The sequence below is a fragment of the Balaenoptera borealis genome (genome assembly GCF_965194805.1).
Source record: "Balaenoptera borealis genome assembly, chromosome: 15".
Taxonomy (NCBI): Eukaryota; Metazoa; Chordata; class Mammalia; order Artiodactyla; family Balaenopteridae; genus Balaenoptera; species Balaenoptera borealis.
The window spans coordinates 36476678-36496548 of NC_138871.1; the positions used below are offsets into that span (position 1 = coordinate 36476678).

A 19871-nucleotide genomic window follows, 5' to 3' on the forward strand; every position below is an offset into this window, starting at 1 on the left:
ATTCTTTCCACTTCAATTCCTAAGGATTCTTTAAAGCTCAATCTAGTTCTTACATTTCCATTTATACCTTCCCTGACCACTTTAACCTCCAGCCCAGACTCCATGATTCGTTATTCCCCTCAATCCTGTCTGCAAAATGCAGTCAAACATACTTTCCTGAATCACTGTGTCACCTCCCTCTTATTCAAAAACCTTCCCTGGCTCAGAACGCTGCTTCTTACTTTTCTTGGTTTAACTGGTTGCACTAGCCACCCTTGTTTAAGAAGGAGAATTTTTCCACAGCTTAGAGTTCTTTTTTTTTTTTAGAGTTCTTTTGATTAGTATTACTGGACTATCACTTCTCAAAATTAAGAATTCAACAGTTAAACAAAAATAGCTAAATATCAGGAATTAAAAGAGGGTATCTTCTCCTTGGACAGAAATAAATTTATGAATACTGCTAGAAAAATCTGTTAAGGTACATTTCATTCAAATACAATTAAAACAAAAATTCATTTCAGCAGAAGTGTCCCATCCCCACCCCCTAAATGGAACTATTATCACCTATTTCAAAGCTTAGATTCAAAATTTTTAATATCTATTTTTCCAAAGTATTTTCTAAAATAATTTCTGAAATTTACTTTTAAAAAAAAAAAATGAAACAAAATTACCTAGATGCACACAAGCACTAACTACTCACAGCTGGGCTGTAACTGCCTTAAGGACAAGGAGACCACACGGAGCTTACGGAGGAGCTTACTTTACTCACTGCCACATCCTCTGCACTAAACAGAAATTGAGGCACCTGCTACACTTAGTGAATGAATAAAGCCTCTTTAAGAATTTAATTCTCCCCAAGTACTTTCTTAGTATCTATATGTAGTAGTAAAGACAGTTTAAAAACCCAGGATGTATTTTGAAAAGTGATTTTTACTCATGCATGTGTAGAATCAGATGGATCACCACAATATTAGTTTGTTTCCCAAGTACAACTGACCCCTGAACAACACGGGGGTGAACCTGCATATAACTTATAATTGGCCCTCTGCATCCATGGTTCCTCTATATCCCCAGATTCAACCAACCACGGACCATGTACTGTAGTATTTACTATTAAAAAATATCCATGTATAAGTGGACTCATGCAGTTCAAACCAGCATTGTTCAAGGGTCAACTGAATTGTCACACACTGCTTAAGTACTAAGGCTTGAGACTTAGTTGTCACCTCCTTCAGAAATCTTCTCTGACATGCTGAATCAATTTCTGTATCTTTTCCCCATTAGATTCCAAGTCCTTGAGGCAAGTTTACATTTTAAGTGCCTAACAAACTCTGTAGCACATATCTGACGGCCCCTTAAGTTCTCGATAAGACCATCAGGATATAAAGAGTTCTCCCTACATGGCTACTATTTTATTCCCAATGGACAGCAAGGCAGTTACTAACGGCAGTACCAAGAAAACACAGTAGTTCCCCTCCATTAAATCCACCTCAAAAGTTAGGAAGGCACTCTCAAATGTCTGCCCTTTCCTTTGTATTTAATCTATTATGTATTTGACAAACATGATTTATACTAACCTTTTTGGCTCTATTTTTTTTTTAACTGCCAATTCTGAGGACAAATTCCATTTTCATTCTCCACTTTATAAAACATTTTTTATTTTAAATAGCCTAAAAGAGGGAACCTTCTACTTTTAAAAAAATTGAGAAGTTTCTTTTAACCTAAGTCTTTCATTATTTAGTAAAGAAAATAAAAATGTGTATATTTTATTTGACAAATTTTAGAAATTGTGGAAATATCTGAATAAATATTTAAAATATTTGAATAAATATAAATACATAAATACTGTGCTCTTCTGGGACTTACAACTTACCGAAAAATCGAACTCCTCTGACATCAAACATATTTAATAAATATTTGCTGAACTGATTATACTAAAAGTTAAGCTTCACCTACCTTGAGCATACAAAGTCAAAACTGCCTGGATGGCTACATACACTCCAGAAAACTGGTAAGTTTCAAACATTACCTGAAAATGCAAAAGGAAAGGGAAAAAATTAGTATTTAGAAATTAACATAATAAGTATGTATAAGGTTTCTTGATGGTCAGAGTGGATTAGCTATCCAAAATAGAATCAAAGAACCCAAAAGAATCCTCCATTCTCTTTAGCTCTTTTTGCCTCTACTGAAGTCCTGCTGTCACAGAGCTCCAATTTTGGGGACAGATTTCTGAATACACACTAAGTCCCCAAGCATTTCATAAGTGCTTTGTAAAGCAAAGATTTCTGAGTGTTTTAGTTCATGGCTAATTAGAGTGAAAGAAAGCATTCTGCTTTTGAACAAGCCTCTCTTATCAACTGATGTCCCTTAAAGGAAATATCTTTTAATTTAAAGACAAACTATAGAAATTGCTTAACTGCTTACCTTCGCATCCCTCTCCCTCAAGCTGGGCCAAGAAAGACTGTGGCTCTACCTCCAGCAGTTAAAAAAAAAAAAAGGTAATAAAACAGTAGGGCAGGAAAACAAAAATAAACACAGTAACTCCTGAATGCTGGCAGATCCTGAATGCTCAGCAGCTGAGCCTGCCCTCCCCACTGGAGCCAAGGCTGCGTTCCACTCTCTGCCAAGGTACACTGCAGGGAGGAGTTCCCTCACGCCCTCTCTGCTTACAACCACGCTCATTCTCTGTAGTGCAGGTTGGATGGGAACATCCTATAGGATTTTCTCTGTCATCTACACCGAGCATTCCTTGACTGGCAGTGCTGACTACTGCTATGAATATCTCATATTTAGAAACTTAACAACTGACCACAATAAGAATTATATAGAATTTAAATTTTACAACTCTGGGGAATTCCCTGCGGTCCAGCGGTTAGGACTCCGTGCTTCCACTGCAGGGAGCACAGGTTCGATCTCTGGTCAGGGAACTAAGATCCCACATACAGCGTGGCGCAGCCAAAAACAAAAACAAAACCAACAAAACTGAATCACTGTGCTGTACACCTGAAACTAACACAACATTGTAAATTAACTATACTTCAATAAAATTCAATTAAAAAAATAAAAAACCCTAAAATACATACACACATAAATAAATTTTACATCTCTGAAACACATACTCATCAATTAAGCAACTAGATATTCTAAGTAGTATTCTACTCCATCATCCTTTATTCCCCCACCACAGGGATGAAAATGGAAGAGTAATGTTATACAGTTGACCCTTGAAAACACAGGTTTGAACTGTGCAGGTCCACTTAATTGCAGGTTTTTTTCAGTAAATAAATACTATACCACTACACGATCTGAGACTGGCTAAATCTAGTGATGCAGAACTGGAATAAAGAGGGCCAAATGTAAAGTTATACACAAATGTTTGACCGAGGGGGGTTGGCACCCCTAACCCTGCGTTGTTCAAGGGTCAATTGTATTTGCATTTATCAACTTGACAGTCTGTTAGAATTTGTTTTTACTTATAAGATCATTAAAAAGTATTTGTAGTTCTAATACAACTTTCTGGATGAGATTAAAGTAGGGCATTATCAGTCATAGCCAAATTTGCACTCGTGAGTAAAAAAGAGCATTAAACTAAAGATGAGACCTTAGAGTGCAGTAAGACTAATTCTTGTCATTTTTGCAGATTAAAAAAATATGTGTCCTAGTCAAATAGCTCGTTAGTGGATGACACTATACCTGTCATCTCCCTAACTTTTCATTTGAAAGAAAACTTGGTTTTCATTCTGGTATTGTGTTACTTTCCAAAAGAGGTTTCCTTGTGTAGTAACCTTTTGATTTAATGCAAAAATATCTCTGCACTCTGATTTTGTAATGAGCTGCTAAAAATAAATAGCAATTACAAACGACTACTTATCCATCACAAAGTATTAGTGATTGTAAACCATTCAGAAAGTGTAAAATGCAATTAAAATATGAGCTAATACAATAAAGCCCATCTTTCATAGTTTTAGGGGTGGCTGGGGAAAAAAGTAATAAAATACGAACCATAAGAAATGATATGGATTCTGTAGCTAAAACCATGATCTCAAAATTTTAAAACACTTAATATAAAAATGCTAAATCTCTTCCAAAATTTCCATCAACATCTAAACATAGCCACTTAGTAAAACAAGATATTTACATTAAGTAGTATCTGGAAAGCTACTAAAATACAAAGCAATTAAAAGTTTCTATCTCATATATAACAAAATGAGAGACAACCTTGAAAAGTTACCTATCTAAACTATTAAGAATGTACACTTTTTGCTCTCCGTAACTGCCTACCTCATTAGCCGTTTCAACCTCCATTCCCAGCTCTCCCCTATCTCCCCGGCCCTCAGCTTTCTCACCTCTGTCTACTATCACTTCTTTGGTGAACCATATTATCTATATCCTCATGACTCTCCCAAGTTTTTATCTCCAGTCCCAGACTTCCCTCCTGAACTGGATCTTAATAACCATCTACTTGACATTTTTGCTTGGATGTCTAATGAAGACCTAACATGTCCAAAACTGAACTCCGGATCCATTTCCCTCCCAAATCCTGTTCTACTATCTCAGTCTTTCCCCATCCTCCAGTTACTCAAGAGAAATCTTTGCAGTTATCCCTCTATTACCCACATCTAAGAAATCAGAATATATTTTGGCCCTACCTTCAAAACAGAGCCACAATCTGGTCACTTCTCATTACCTTCTCTGCTACTACCCCTAATCCTAACCATCATTATCTTGTGCTTAGGTAATTGAAAAAGTCTCCAAACTGGTCTCTCTTGTACCCTTGCCTCCTTATGTTCTATCTACATTCAACACAGCAGCCACAGGAACCTAAATCTGAGCATGTCCCTTCCTTGTAACAGCTCTACATTTCACTTGGAGTTTAAATCTAATTCCCTGTTAGAGCCTACACGGCCCTAGATTGCCCCATTACTTCTCCCACCTTGTCTCCTGTTGCTCTCCCACACTGGCTGCCTTGCTGACTCTCTAATATGTCAGGCTTGCTCCCATTTCAAGACCTTTACACTGGCTACTCCCTTTGCCTGGAATGCTCTTCCCAAATATATTCTGGCTAACTCCCTTTGTTTAAATATCACCTTCTCACAGACACATACTACCACATTCTATGAAAAACGCAGCCTCCCTACATTCCCCATCCCCCTTAACCTACTCTTTTTTTCCCTTTAGCATCTATTATCTTCTAACAAACCATTCAATTAACTCACTTTTTGCTCTTTTGGTCTGTTTTCCCCTGTTAGAGGATAAACTCCACGGCAGCAGGACTTCGCTTTGTTTACTGGTATAGTCTACTTATAAGTAATGACTAACATAGTTAGCTGCTCAATAAATAGGATCTGGGAGAAAATAACAATTATTCTCATTCCCTTTATTCTTAAGGACAACGGTAAAAGAAAAAACATGTGCTTTAACATCACATCACAGAAACACATATATGCGCAACCCATCTAAAAACTTACCTCTACAATCTTCTCTCTGTTTTTGGTTGGGTTCATAGGAGGTTCTGTGAGCAAGATTTTACAATTCCTGGTATCTATGTTAAGTTTCTCTGGTCCAAATGTATAGTCCCACAGGTGTTTCATGTCATCCCAATTTCGTACTATGCCATTTTCCATTGGGTAATTAACTTCTAACATTGAGCGTAATTCACTTGCCTCATCACCAACCATAAGATCCTAGAAAATTATAATATCAAAGCTTTAGACCAAATTTTTGTATAAAATACCTTCAGAAAATTATCCTCCCATAATATTTTGGAAAACTTGGGAATAATTAATTTTAATCTTTCTGGCACTTTCAGACAAAGTTCTTCATTCCACAAGTTAAAAAGATCTTTTCTTTCGTGAACAATGCCTTGCAAATCTTAATCATGAATAATAAATTTTTATGTACAACGTGGTTTAAATCAATAAATTGACCTTACCTTTAATACATATGTTTCCAAAAGAAGAGCATTAGCACAAATAAACCCCACATTTTCATATTTTGGAGGGTTTTGTATGAGGTTTCATCTGTTTCTTTTGCTCAAATGTTCAAAAAATAAGGCCTGTGATATGTGAGATAGCACATCAGGGAAAAAAAAAAAACTGGTAGAAAAATGCTCAATGCATGCAGCACATTGCTTTGTACTAAATATCCAAATGATAAGTGTAAGTACTATAAAGCATAATGAGATGCAAAAAATAAAAGGATTTTTTATTACACTATAAGAATGGACATATGCACCACATAACTTGTAAATTTCACAAACTTCTACCTATATATGCCTCAATTAGAATTGAAATTAAGTTTCAATATATGCCTCACCAAGATGAATGATAATTTGTAGAGATACAAAAAATTAAGACAAAGAGAAGCAATTCTTCTTTAAAATTATCTCATGAGCAACATCTTCAATCTTAAAGTATAATACTGGAAAACTATGCTATTATACACGAAGCAGAATACTCACAAGTCTTGTATCCAATGACAGCATACTTAAGATGACCCACATTTCAAAAGTCAAATTTTGTGTGTATAATAAGGCTAATGATGTCCCAGAATTTAAACTTATTTTAGAAATCGGCTTGTCAAAATACTAAATAATCTTGATTTCTACATATACTGATGAATTCAATTAAAAAAAAAACCCCTAGTATCAGAAATAGCTACTATTTGCTATAAGACCTTAAGATATTTTAAAACAGAGGTTTAAATACATATATGACTTTAAAACTTTTAAAAATAACAATTAAAAAAAAGAGAAGAGATAAACAAGGGTGAAGACTCTAAAAACAACAACAATAAAAAAAAAAAAAACAGATTTTCTGGAAAATCCACTGAAAGCAACAACAAAAAGGAAAAACAAAGTTAAAGCACATGCTAGAAATGTTCACTAAAACTTTTCTGTTGCAACTAATTTTGTATAAAGTTAATTTACCATAACTTAACACTCAAATTGCTTAAATATTAACTATTTAGAATCATCTGATAGGAAAACGCAAAACTAAAAATCTATATTTGTGAACTCTAGTAACTGACATGCATTTGTTGAATTACTTATGGAGAAGTATACTGATAATTTCAAATACATCAAAAGACAAGATACACTGATGGACTGACGGATGGATAAATGGATAGATATGTGATATATCAGTATAGTAAACATTAACATCAGAATCTAGGTGATGGATGTATGGGTTTCACTGCAAAATTCCTTCAACTTTGCCGTGTATTCTAAACACTTCTTAATAAAATGTTAGGGGGAGGAATTTATACCTCCAAGTACATATATTACTTTTGGCCATCAATATAACTTAATATACAATTTTGTTACTTTCTTCTAGAATATATCTTTCTTTGTGTTACACAAGGTAATAATAGATCAGATAATTAGATGGTTTATATCATCGATATATATTCACAACTACATTTCAACAAATTTCGTATAAGTCTGGTCTGATTTCATCAGACTGTTTAGTTTTTATTCCATGCAAGAATAGGGGCTTACATATGTCTGATCTAATGCCAACTCAAAATAAAAGTGTCATGGATCTACTTCTAGGGCACACATACCATAAATAATTAACTGAAAAAAACATCTGGCATTGAGTATCCTACCATCCCTCTGAACAAAGAGGACATTTAAAATGGAAGAAAACGAGTATTAACTTATCAAATTAGTGCAAATAGTCTTGACTAACTCAAGCTACCTAATTTAAAAATGTATCCATATCTAAAATTTTATTTCAAAAAATCCTAAAACATATAGTTTTCCTTAGAACGTTTTAACTTCCAAAACCCCAAAATGCTAAAAGCTTTATGTAACTTGCCCGCATCTCCAAGACCAAAATTATAAGCCATCAGATCAGGCCTTAGTTTTTTACCACCCACCTCATCATTGGACCTCAAGCCTAAACCATCACCTATTACCTGAAAGAATGAAAAATTACGGTAACTGTCTGAGATGCCGTTTTAAAGGCATTTATATTTTATGAAAAGCAGGCAGTGTAGATGAGATTTGCCAAGAATCATTCTGAACAATGTCACCTCAAATTAAAAGTAGAGCAAATATACTTTAAAACCACAATTAAATTCCTAGAACAAAATTTCATAAAAAACATTTAATTAAGCCTACACTGTTCTCTACAAGTACACTTTTTTCTTAATCTCCTTCAGATTTTAAGACAAATGCACGACCTTTTATTTAGGATAAATGTAGGAATTTCCACTTTTAAATGCTTTTGTTTATTCAAAAGAAAACTTCACAAAGTTACTGTTACTAGTTAAAATACATATCACTAGAAAGGCCTGATATTAATCTCTGTCAAAGCTGCTTACAAATAATATTAAAAACAAACAAACTTGAAAATATCTACTACAGAAAGCACTTTGACTATCACAGAAAAATATGATAAAAGAGTCAATTGCCTGGGATGCGCCTAGTTCTAGTTCAAAAGAAAAAGGTGCCACACAATGGTATTTATTTAGAGGAAGAATCTATTGTCTATGCGGAAGTCTTACAAGACTTCCACCTTTTTCTTATTTATACACAGATAATGCAAAATCTGCTCATCGATAAGGATAATATAGGAAACAAGTCAATCTCTTTTTCTCCCCCTTTACTGTTTATAGTTCATTTGCACATTAAAATTTTACTCAGTTTATTAAATACACATATGATACTGTACTGGATGCAAATATATACACATATATATAGAGGCTATGACAGGCAGTGTTCAGTTTAAATGGTCAATAAAGTGGATTTATCCAAATGCAACAACTTCACCCCAATTTTCTGGATCACACATATCCTAAATAAAGCCACTTGGTTTCTAATATAATGCACACCACATTCCATTTTAATCGTGACATTCATCTACAAAAAACACAAGGAAAACAATTCAAAACTATGTTAGTAATTAGTTCTGATTTGGTCCATTGTATGCAATCAGGAAAGTATAGGACTTAATTAGTTGCTACCAAATTGAAGCAATGAAAAAGGTTAAAAATCAAAGTACTTAAAAATTAAAATATGGAATTACCCCCCTCCCCAATACCAAAGGGACACAAAACAACAACTACTGTCCCACCAAGCAAAAGTGGAAAACAAACAGAGAGCATGTGTGTAACCTCACTTACCATCTTTTTGTTATTCTACTTCAACAGGTCAAGAAAGGTGAAGAGAGAGAAGGTAGAAGTAAGAGTCAGAAAAGGCCTAAATAAAATCCTCACTGAAATTTTTAAACATACAAGCAATAGAGACAAATTAGGTCGAGGTCAGATGCAGTACTACTACAGTTTACGGAGTTAAAAATTAGGGCTGAATTAGCATGGACAGTTATTACTCCTGAATGAAAATAAACTCATTAAACAATTTAAATTTCCAGTTTTTAGTCTACCACATTTTAGCTAACAAGACACAAAAAGTATAAATCAATCCACTAGGCATAGGAATTCCAAAAAAGTCAAATTTCTTTAATTCATTACTAAATTTAAGAACCTTAATTATGGACAATAAATAGCAGAAAAGGTCTAGCTTAGTAGGTAGAGGGTATTTAGAGTTGACTTTCCAAGCTCTAGTAGTCAAGTTAAATTTGACACAGGTCTGTTTTCTTTCACTGTTTTCTACTGGAAGAACAAATTAACTTGAAAGACTTAAAAGATTAAGCAGATTGAACAGAAGTGAGCCAACCGAACACAGACTGACAAACCATACGAGCAAATGCTACTGGGGAATTCCTTAGCAAAAATGTCTTATTAGAATATCATCTAGTTTCATTTCTATCACTTGGCCTTAAAAAGCAAGAAAGTGGTAATTATTATGACTATGCTGGTCAATAAAAATAGCTATATGTGATGTGCCTTAATACCTCAAAAATGTTATTATCCATAAAGTATATAAAAAAGCCATTCTTCTTTAAAAGGCTGATACTGAATAAAAGTGTGACTTCCAACATCATTAAAAAGTTTATCCTTATCACTATTATTAGCTAAGTTTTAAGTTGAGTTCATTTAAGATTGAATTCAATCAGAACGAAAGGAGTTCACAAAAAGAGAATATAGAATTCCATAAAATTCCCAAAAGACCCTAAAAAAACCCCCCAAAAAAACCAAAAAGCCTCTCATATTGAGTATCCCTTCTGATTGTAACATAACGAAACAGAGGCCAGAATCATTCACTCTTTTAAGTCTTTAAAAAATTAACACAGAACCTAAGTTTCAGTTTGTATTTTTATTCATTGTGTAATTCAATTCTCTAGTCCCAACAGCAGAGAGTCACCAAGTAGCAAACCTCTACCACCTATTACCGCCTTCCTAGACATCTCAAATAAACGTTCCAGAGAGGCACATGCTAACTCACACACTAACAATTCAGTGAAGTCTTGCCAAGGACTGTCCAGATAGGACCAACAATGCTAGTCTGTTCACAAATGATTCAGTAAAAGGGCCCCTAAATGCTACTGCATTTTGTATAACCTGATCCCTAGGCCACCTGAAAAATTTAAGTCAATTGGTGACCACTGACTCTTAATTGTTCTTTTTCTTCTACAATATTGTAAATCCCACTTGATTTCCAACCCTTTAATAGAAGATAAAAATCTATCACCCTTAACATCCAGTCTCTCATGTTAAGTACAGTAGGTAGGCAATGACAATATTCCCTCCCCTCTCCTCATGCTAAGATAAATACAAGGCCAAATAAAGACTTGCACAGCTTCCTCCTGCACACTATGGAAATTAGTTATACTGGTGAAAAGAGGAACCAATAAGATTTATATCCTGTGTTTCCTGACTAGCTACATAAAAATGTAGGGGGATCAGGCCATGAGAACATGGGAAGGAAAAATCTTAGGTCCCAAAGAGACACTAACATAGAAAAATATATGGAACTGAAAGACATAAAAATACCAGGCTGATTTCCTTTAAAAATTATATTAGGTAATAGGACTTTAAGTCACTAATATAGTATTCACATCAACATAAAAATCTTACTAAGTATTTTACTTCATTCAGAGAGTAATGGCATCAAGCTATAAAGTCAGATGAAATTAACTTCAGTTTCTGGTGCCTTTCTTCAGGTGTTGATAAAAATTTTAAATATAAGAAATTCGGCCCTCCTTTGCTTTTCAAGGCATCACATTTTAAAACTACTTAATTCAAAGAACACCTCACAGGTTTTGCTCCTCATTTATCAATAAATAAAATATTACCTTGATTTCAATGTTTCCCACTTTGGTGGTTGATCTGATAATAGGTCTTCCAACCAAAGCTGGGAAGATGTGTTCTGGAAAGTTAGAGCCTGCATATCCACACTTCACAAACTGGAAAAGAACAATAAAAGTGGGTTAGTGTCAAGGTATTTATGATATTATCCTTTTAAAAACTGTATCTGAAAAGTACCGCTTTGCATTTATACAATATTTTAAACTTTTGTTGCTTTCAAATTACCCAAAGTAGTCACCCCATCTATCATATCCTCCATTTATTTCCTTTATGGCACTACTACCAGAGTTCCCGTTTCCTTACTGGTTAACTGCTTATTTAGTGCCTAGGTCTCCCCACCACAGGGAGCTAAGCTGAGCACTTCATGCTGGAGCCCACTGCCTTGATGCACAGCGGGGAAGGGACAAATTCACTCAACAAATGCGAAGGATTTTTAAAAGAGAAATGTCAGAAAATGAACAGAACTAAAGCAGCTTTTCATTCATGTCTGGCAATTCACTTAAGCAGCCCCATTTTTGAAAATGGGAAAATCAAATGGCATCTGGACTAGCATCAAGATAAACATTTATTAGGCGTTTTGGGCTATTTACATCTTTATATTTAGACAAACGTATTCAGTAATACCAAATGACATAATTTCATATTCAGATAGTGTACTTCTCCAATGAGGACATATCACTGATTCTAATAATACTTCCATTTTATGAATAAGAAACTGATATACTAGGAGATTTAACAATGTACAGTAAAACTGAAAATAGAACCAAGGGTTTTTAATTCTTATACCAATAATACAGTCTGTTTAGTCTTATTTTTAAGAGCAGCCATTACAAGGAAAAGGCAGTTTAAAACTTCAGGGTGGGAGGAAGAAGCTATAAAAGAAAGGAAATGCAATCAGTCTCTACCCTCTCCCTCAACAAGCCTTTATTCAATGTATGGTACACTGTGCAAGGATTTTTGTGTCTACTGATGAATCCCAAGCACCTAGAACAGTGTCTGACACATACTAAATGCGTATTATTTAACTGATCAATAAATATTAGAAGTTTTGCTTTTGACGCATATGATACTATGATTATTTTAACCTAGAGAATATGTTTAATATTGAGAAAGTCTATTGTTCCATGGCTTCAGGTACCATATTCTCTTAGAAGAATTAAGGAGAAAAACAGTATCTGAATGTGATGAATGTGATGAATGATAGTAATAACACAAAAGAGGACAGAAAGCTGTTACATACAAGGAACTGTTTTGTTTGATAGTGGTAAAGGTTAGCAACTACCTGAAACTCACTGACTTCTGACTAACCCTCCAAAATATAAAATTTTTCTACTGCAAAGACAGTCTTGTTGGAAATGATGTTGATGAACCACATTTAATTATAAATAGCCTAGAACATTCTGCCATGCATAATTTCAAGTCTTTTATAAATAGAGCTCTTAAAAATATGTTGAAGTCATGTCTTTAGCAGACTAAAGCTACTGGTATGAAAAATCTGCCTAAAATTTAAAAATTGCATATTTCCAATACCACCTGAATTCGTATCTCCTCAGTTCACGTTTACATCTTAGAACCTACAGAAAACATACTGCTCAGACAGGTTTTCTTCCAAACTCACAAAACCTAGTCCTGCTCAGTTTACCATTCAGCCACATACCCATTTCTAACACTACGATACAATTCTTACTGGATTACCTTCCAAGGCAGAAGTTACTGTGATATGATGGCATATGCAACAGATTACCTGCTTGCTCATACCTCTCTCTCCATCTGAATAGTGGTTGATAGTAAAGAGCAATACACTTCGCACCCTAAGAAAGTGTTCAACAGAATTCAGAAATGCTAGTCCATTCTTCCACAGTGTCTTCCCAAGTAATTTATCAATGGGACCCAGAAAGAGTTGGAGTGACAACTGCCACAGAGGAAAAGAATAATACTTAGCATTTTCTAGTCTATTCAAATTAAAAGAAAATGAGAAAACCTCTCACACTCTTCTCTTCTAAATCAAACTTGCTTTTGTCCTTAAGTCAAAAGCCAGCTCACTTGACGTGAACTGAAATCAGATGCAAAACCAGAGAATCTCTTCTCATTACCCCACCATATCCAAATTTCTACATAAATAAAATTTGTCATGATCACCAGCTTTAGTCATAATTCATACATATGTTCCAAATGTAAAAAGCAAATACAATGCAGACATTAAATTCTTATGTATTAACATAATGAACAGATAAGGACACCGGGTGGGTCAAAAGTGTCCATTCACCAGACTGAACATGCTCACATGGGTATAAATGTTCTTAAAGAAAATGACAGAATGAATGAAAAAAGAACCTACAAGTTTGTAAGGGCATTTTTAGCATATTAAATGTAAACAAATGATTTAAGTGAGAAATCAGAGCCTAAGGTAAAGGTGGGCGCAGGAGCCTGGGATGGGGTGTAAGCCAAGTCCTGGCGCAGGGAGGAGACTGCGAAGGTTGGCGTGCCTCCCCTCACTCTGCGCCACACACACTGGGAAACGTGCAACACGGTAAATCCACAATCACATCACTCAATGTTTACTGATTATAATTTGAACAATTATAGATGGGTAGTTTGCATGTTGAAATTCTTGTCTGAGCATACTTCACGGGACAAAATATTTGCCAAGTGCCTGAGGTAAGACGACAAAAAATTAAGAACTCCTGAAACTATAAAAATAATTGTAAACTACTATTCCTGTGCTTTATAAAAAATGGAAATTTGGCTTTCAGTTCAAATTAAAGATACCAATCACTTATTAATGAAATCATTTATTCTGCTTAAGCAGTAGCTTATTGGAAGTAGATGCTACCATAGTAATCCAGTGTTAGCATTACTACAGGATACTAGTGTTTGGTCAAAATGGCAAGTGCTGCACTATTTCACATTATTTCAAATGTGAAAGCATTAATAGTTATAATAACAAGAATATAATTACAATGATCTATTTCTCAATAACATATAACCAACAGACAACCTGGCATTTGCTTTCTTGTAAAAAGTCAGTATTTTTTAAAAGATCTAAACCACGATGTAATAAAATAAAAAGAAAATATTCTTTTCTAAATTATTTGTTTGGTATCATTTTTAATACTGGAGATACCTCCCCCCACTCCAATCATTTTAAGACTTGGTGGCTTAGTTCTCTCATTGTGTGCAGTAAGGCTGTGTTTAAGAAATAGATTTTACCATATATAGTTTCCTCTTCATAGCACTGTGGTTTAAACTGGCTCCCTTACTTCCTACTGAGTCATCAAATGGTAAGAACATGAACAATATAATGTTCTTTCAAGCAACAAAAAAAAGCTCATCTACATTTGCTCTAAAAGTACCCTTCTCCCTCAAAAAATAAACTGGGATTTATAAAGCCTCATTTGGGCTTATTTAATTTGTATTTTTCCTTTATTAATTTAAATTGATGGTATTGACATATTAATTTAATTGCATAGTGATTATTCTGATCTTAGACCACCAAAATATTTATTATATTTATTCCAAAGCATTTTATAGGGTGAAACCAAACCTGTTTCTGATTTGTTTCTAATTCAAACACTCCTAAATTCATCATATAAATCTGTATAAGCCTGATAAAGGCCATAATACTACAAATGTGAATTGTAAAAGTATAATTACCTAACACTATAAGCTACTTTGTATCACTAGACCCCAAAAATTATACCAGTCACACAGTAGGCACTCCAGAAGTCTTCACTGTTGGTGAACTAACTCAATGTTGATGAAATCACCCAAGTTTGGTAAAAGAATATACAACACCAGGGGCCCAGGCCCAACTCTTGAAAGGCACCCAAGCCTAAGCAGATCTCCACATTTTCACCTATCTGGCCACTTTCCGCAGCTCTATTTTAGGTGCAGGTTTGGACCAAGGCTCCATTTTAGGTTTGAATGGTTATTAAGGTGAAATGCATAAAGTACTGGAAATGGATGAGCTTTTCCTCCTCTAGGAGGAAAAGAGACAGTGGTCAGCTTGGGAGCTAGTGAGGAAGAAGAGCGGGATCAACATCTGGCATGTGATCACAAGAACTCACCTACTCTTAGGGCATTCGATTTAGGGCCTGCCAGAGGGGCTTAAAAAAATCAAGTTCTCGGGACTTCCCTGGTGGTGCAGTGGTTAAGAATCCACCTGTCAATGCAGGGGACACGGGTTCGAGCCCTGGTCTGGGAAGATCCCACATGCCATGGAGCAACTAAGCCCGTGCGCCACAACTACTAAGCCTACGCTCTAGAGCCCATGCGCCACAACTACTGAAGCCCGCGCGCCTAGAGCCCGTGCTCCGCAACAAGAGAAGCCACCGCAAAGAGAAGCCCACGCACTGCAACAAAGACCCAACGCAGCCATAAATAAATAAATAAATAAATAAAAATCAAGTTCTCAAATACCTATAATTTTAACACCTAAAATGTGTAAGAGGCAAATTGCTTTGGAGTAACAACTATTCCCATAAGTTTTTAGAAATTTAATATCTTCTTTATTTAATCATAGAGGAATCATTAGACCTTCAGGTACCTAAATAAAATCAAAATGACTATGAAGTATAACCATAGGAAATACAGAATCTAAGTGGTTCCTAATTCTCTAAATTTTCAGAACTATCACAGCATTCATGACTACATACCACATCAGAGCTGTTTCTTCATTTGAAGTCTACCATGTCCTATAGAAAATCTGGATAAAATTTTTAAAGTAACTAGAAACATAACACCAAACATGTAAGTTTTTGTTTGAATTAACTACACTTTTCTATTTATGTCATAGTAACTGATCTTTTGTCTTAAGAAACAAGATTCTTAAATTATGGATTAGACATAAGACTAATCAATAATATACAATCAGTTTTCTAACACAGATAAACTAATGAAATAGTAACATAAAAACTAAATATTATGGGACTTCCCCAGTTGTCCAGTGGTTAATACTCCGCGCTTCCACCTCGGAGAGCGTGTGTTCGATCCCTGGTCGGGGAACTAAGATCCTGCATGCGGTGCAGCCAAAAAGAAAATTTTTTTAAAAATGAAAAAAAAAAAAGCCCTAAATATTATGAAAAAACATATACTACAAAAACAGGGTTCACTGTCCTTCAAAGAGGAGGAATCCATTAAAACATAACTGACTTCAATTTCTAAAGAAAAAAGCTGACATATTCACAAAACAAAATATATTAACATCAACTTTTAAAGATTTACATTTATTTAGAGGTCAATTTGAGACTACAGTGGGAATCAGGCTAATAATTTTTAGAAAGCACCTTTAACTGAGTTTTAACTGTAAAAGTAATACATGTTTATAGTTAATTTCATTTAAAGATAGTTTAACAATACATGGTTTGTTAAAAAAACAAAGAACAGTTTTCCAATAATTCAGAAGGATGATGAAGTCCTTCCCACCTTACCTCACTCTTATCCCTAGTCTCACAGGTAACCACTATGAACATACATTTCTTATGAATTCCGCCAAAACTTTCATATACACATACATTCGTGGACACATAAATATCTTTAATAAAGAACACACACATAAATGGAATTGCTGTAAAACTTTTTTTAAACTTAACAATAAATCTTAAAAATGTTTCTATAGTGGTGGACCTGCCTCCTTTTCTTTAAGTACTATTCCATTTTCTATGGATGTCCCATTAAATGATAACGCTCTTCTTACTCTCATCCGTTTTTAACTTAGGTCAGATAAAGCTAATATCATCATTGCTTGTAAAAGTCTAACAAATTCAATCAAGGGCAGCATTATAGCAGTGAATATCAGCTCTTTTTTCCCCTCAACAATCCAGTTTCCAAAGGGCTTTAAAGTTCAAATAAAATCTATTTTAATTCATCTATCACATTTATGGAAGGAAGGGGATAAAAGTCACAAAATACTGCAGCTCCAAGATGGTTAGGAATTGTTGTAATGTAGGGGGAAGTGATCACTACAGAACTCATCCAAAATAAGTAACACTTCTGTCTTCTAATTTGCTGACTTTGCTGCCCAAAATACATTTTTTTAAAAGGGGTGGGGGGGGGGCGATTGAAAGACAACTTTCACATAATTTCTAAATCAGTGTTTTACTCAGATTTTTACAATTATTTGCATTTTAGAATCTTAAATACTAACATTACCTGTATTCTGCAAGTAAGGAAAAAAAGGAGGAGGGGTACCCAAACTGATTAACTTCCCCTAAGGTTAGTGGAATTAACACTTGGGCCTTAAAGGGTGCAAGATCAAACAGGAGAACACACTGGTCTCTGCGGGGCTGCACCTGGGCCAAATTTCCAGCATGCAGAACAAAAAGTCAATGATGCGCTGCCGATCTGGTCTCCCTTCCCCTCAAAAAACAAGAAAACAAAACAACAAACACTGCAAAAGGACTGAGGTTCACTGCATGACAGCACTTCCCTTTTTTCTTTAAACCCGTTTCCTGCCTCCCGTTCTGTATCTTCAACTATACAGGAAGAGGAAGGCCTCTTGATCCTTCTCTTTTTTACACACCGGCGACCCTGGGGAATGGAGCCCTTTTGGAACACACAAACCCAGCCTTTTACCCCTCCGGCCTTTTAGCCAGAATCCCACGGCTCCAGCGCGGGGCCGGCCCTGGCCGGGCAGCAGGTGGGAACCCCATCCAGTACCGGCCTGGCCCGCCGTCCTGACCCCGAGCTGCGGGAGTGGCGGGCTCGGGGAAACTAAGGGGCCCGACCCTCTCGCGCGCCACACCCACGGGGGCGGAAAGCGAGGCCCTGGCCCCTTGGCCCCGGGGTGCAGCCCCGGGCGCCAAGGGCCCGCGCGCCCCTCGCTCATCCCCTGCCCGAGCCTGTGGCCGCTGCAGCCTCCCCGCGAAGCGCTTACCCCGGTGCCGTTGTCGCACACCACCACCTTCCTGCCCTGGCTGTCCATAGTGCGCCCGTAAGAGAGCCGGAGCCGCCGCCACCGAACAACCTACAGCCGCCGCCGTCCGTCGGTTCCTCTTCCTCCTCCTCCCTCTTCCCGGCCCCTCCCGCGGCCCAGCTTTTTTCCCGCACCCGGAAGTGGCCGTCCGCCCCTACCGACCCCTGCCCGCCACCTACTGACTGCCTGCGCGGAAGAGGTGAAGACGGGAGGGAGGAGGCCGAGACTGGCAGCGGTGAGCTCCAATAAGAAACAAAGGAGCCCGAGGTCCCGCCCATGGCGCCGTTTCCGGCTTCGGTTCCAGCTCCGCCTTCAGGGTCGCCGCCCATGCAGGTTCTTCCTGTCGGCGTCTTGTCCCCGGCGCTTCGCCGGGCGTAAGTGGCCGCAGAGGTGGCGGCCGCTGCGGTTTCCTCCTTAAGGCGTGGCAGGAGTTGGGGGCTCCGCTTACCCGGCTGAAGGAGGCGCAGGCAGATGAAAGATATCTGGTCTGTGGCGAGACCGCAATGGAATGTGACAGAAAAGCCTGCCGGGAGGGCGGGAGGCGGCAGACACCCTTGCTAACCCCACCATTGAATGAGGCTTGGTGTATCATTGCTTGTAGGCCTTTTCAGTGGACAGAGCTGCGATGGGTACAGACACATGAAATCGTGCACTTATACCGATTCCTCCAATTCCAGCCCAATCTGTCTTTGCCCGGTTTGCCCTTAGTCAAGTGAACAAGAGTAGGTGCTTAACGATTCCAGCCTCATTGCTCACCACTTCCCTTGCAGCAGCATGATGTTGCTTCACACCTCTTCAGTATATGTACCTATCTGAACCCAGACTCTGTGCTTTGAAATCAGACAACCCCAGTTTCAAACGTGGCCCTGCCACTCAGGAATTCTGTGATCTGGGCCCACCCTACATGAGCCCTCAGTTCAATATTATAATACCAGACTGCTTCTCAGTTTCACTTTGTTCTTTTATTAGACAGTGGTTTTCAAACCTTATAAAGGCATAGAATGCTTTATTCAAATTTAATCTTATATGGGAACCCAACATATAAAAATAGATCAAAGTATGGGAGTTCCCTGTTGGTCTAGTGGTTAGGATTCCTCGCTTTCACTGCCAAGGCCCAGGGTTCAATCACTGGTGGGGGAACTGAGATCTCGCAAGCCAGACAGCCAAAATTTAAAAAAAGAAAAGAAAAAAAAGATCGAAATAAAGCTGCCATAGTTGTTGGAAGTTTGAGAAGTTAGGATGAGTAGGAGGCCTCGGGGGAATCTGTCTTCTCTGCATCTGCTTCAGTAGTCATTGAGGTACCTCAGCCTGCTGAACTTTGCAGTAGTTCATAAATTACATGTCTTACTTTTGTGGCCCCAGTGCCTAGCACTGTGTAGTTTTTATGGAATTATATTTAATTGGTCTCAGCAAATTGAATTCAAGCATTTCTGTGTCCTTTTACTTTTCCTCTTTATGAAATTAAATGGATTACTAATTTTTACTTTTTAAGAAGTAGCATTTGTTTTCTTCTGATTATAAAATCACCACATGCAGATGATAGAAAATATCAACAAACATCTATTTGCTACACTAATGAAAATGCAGCAAAACGCCTTGATTATGCAAATACAGATATAATGCTGTTGGCAACTGGCTCCTGCCTTCTGCACCAGGCTCATCCTGGTCATTTCCCTTTCCTCAAAATAATGTGACCTCACATTTTAGGTGACTGAAGTTTTTTGTGTGGGGGAGGGCTTCATTTCTAGCCTTCTGCTGAAATTTT

The 19871-nt window shown here is 36.9% G+C and overlaps 1 protein-coding gene across 2 annotated transcripts in view; it reads right to left on the reverse strand.

Moving 5' to 3' along the window:
• The window catches only part of ACTR2 (actin related protein 2), a 35426-nt gene extending 17141 nt beyond the window's left edge, over positions 1–18285 (reverse strand). Inside the window, exons 1-4 of one of the 2 annotated variants that reach the window (XM_082357491.1) lie at positions 18068–18285; positions 11181–11291; positions 5448–5663; positions 1936–2008 (exon numbers count right to left, since the gene is read on the reverse strand). In XM_082357491.1, the coding sequence (XP_082213617.1) occupies positions 1936–2008; positions 5448–5663; positions 11181–11291; positions 18068–18115 (448 nt within the window). In that variant the 5' untranslated portion in view covers positions 18116–18285. The remainder of the gene's footprint in view (positions 1–1935; positions 2009–5447; positions 5664–11180; positions 11292–18067) is intronic. The other variant, XM_082357492.1, reaches the window with a different exon arrangement.
• Between the last annotated feature and the right edge of the window lie 1586 nt (positions 18286–19871).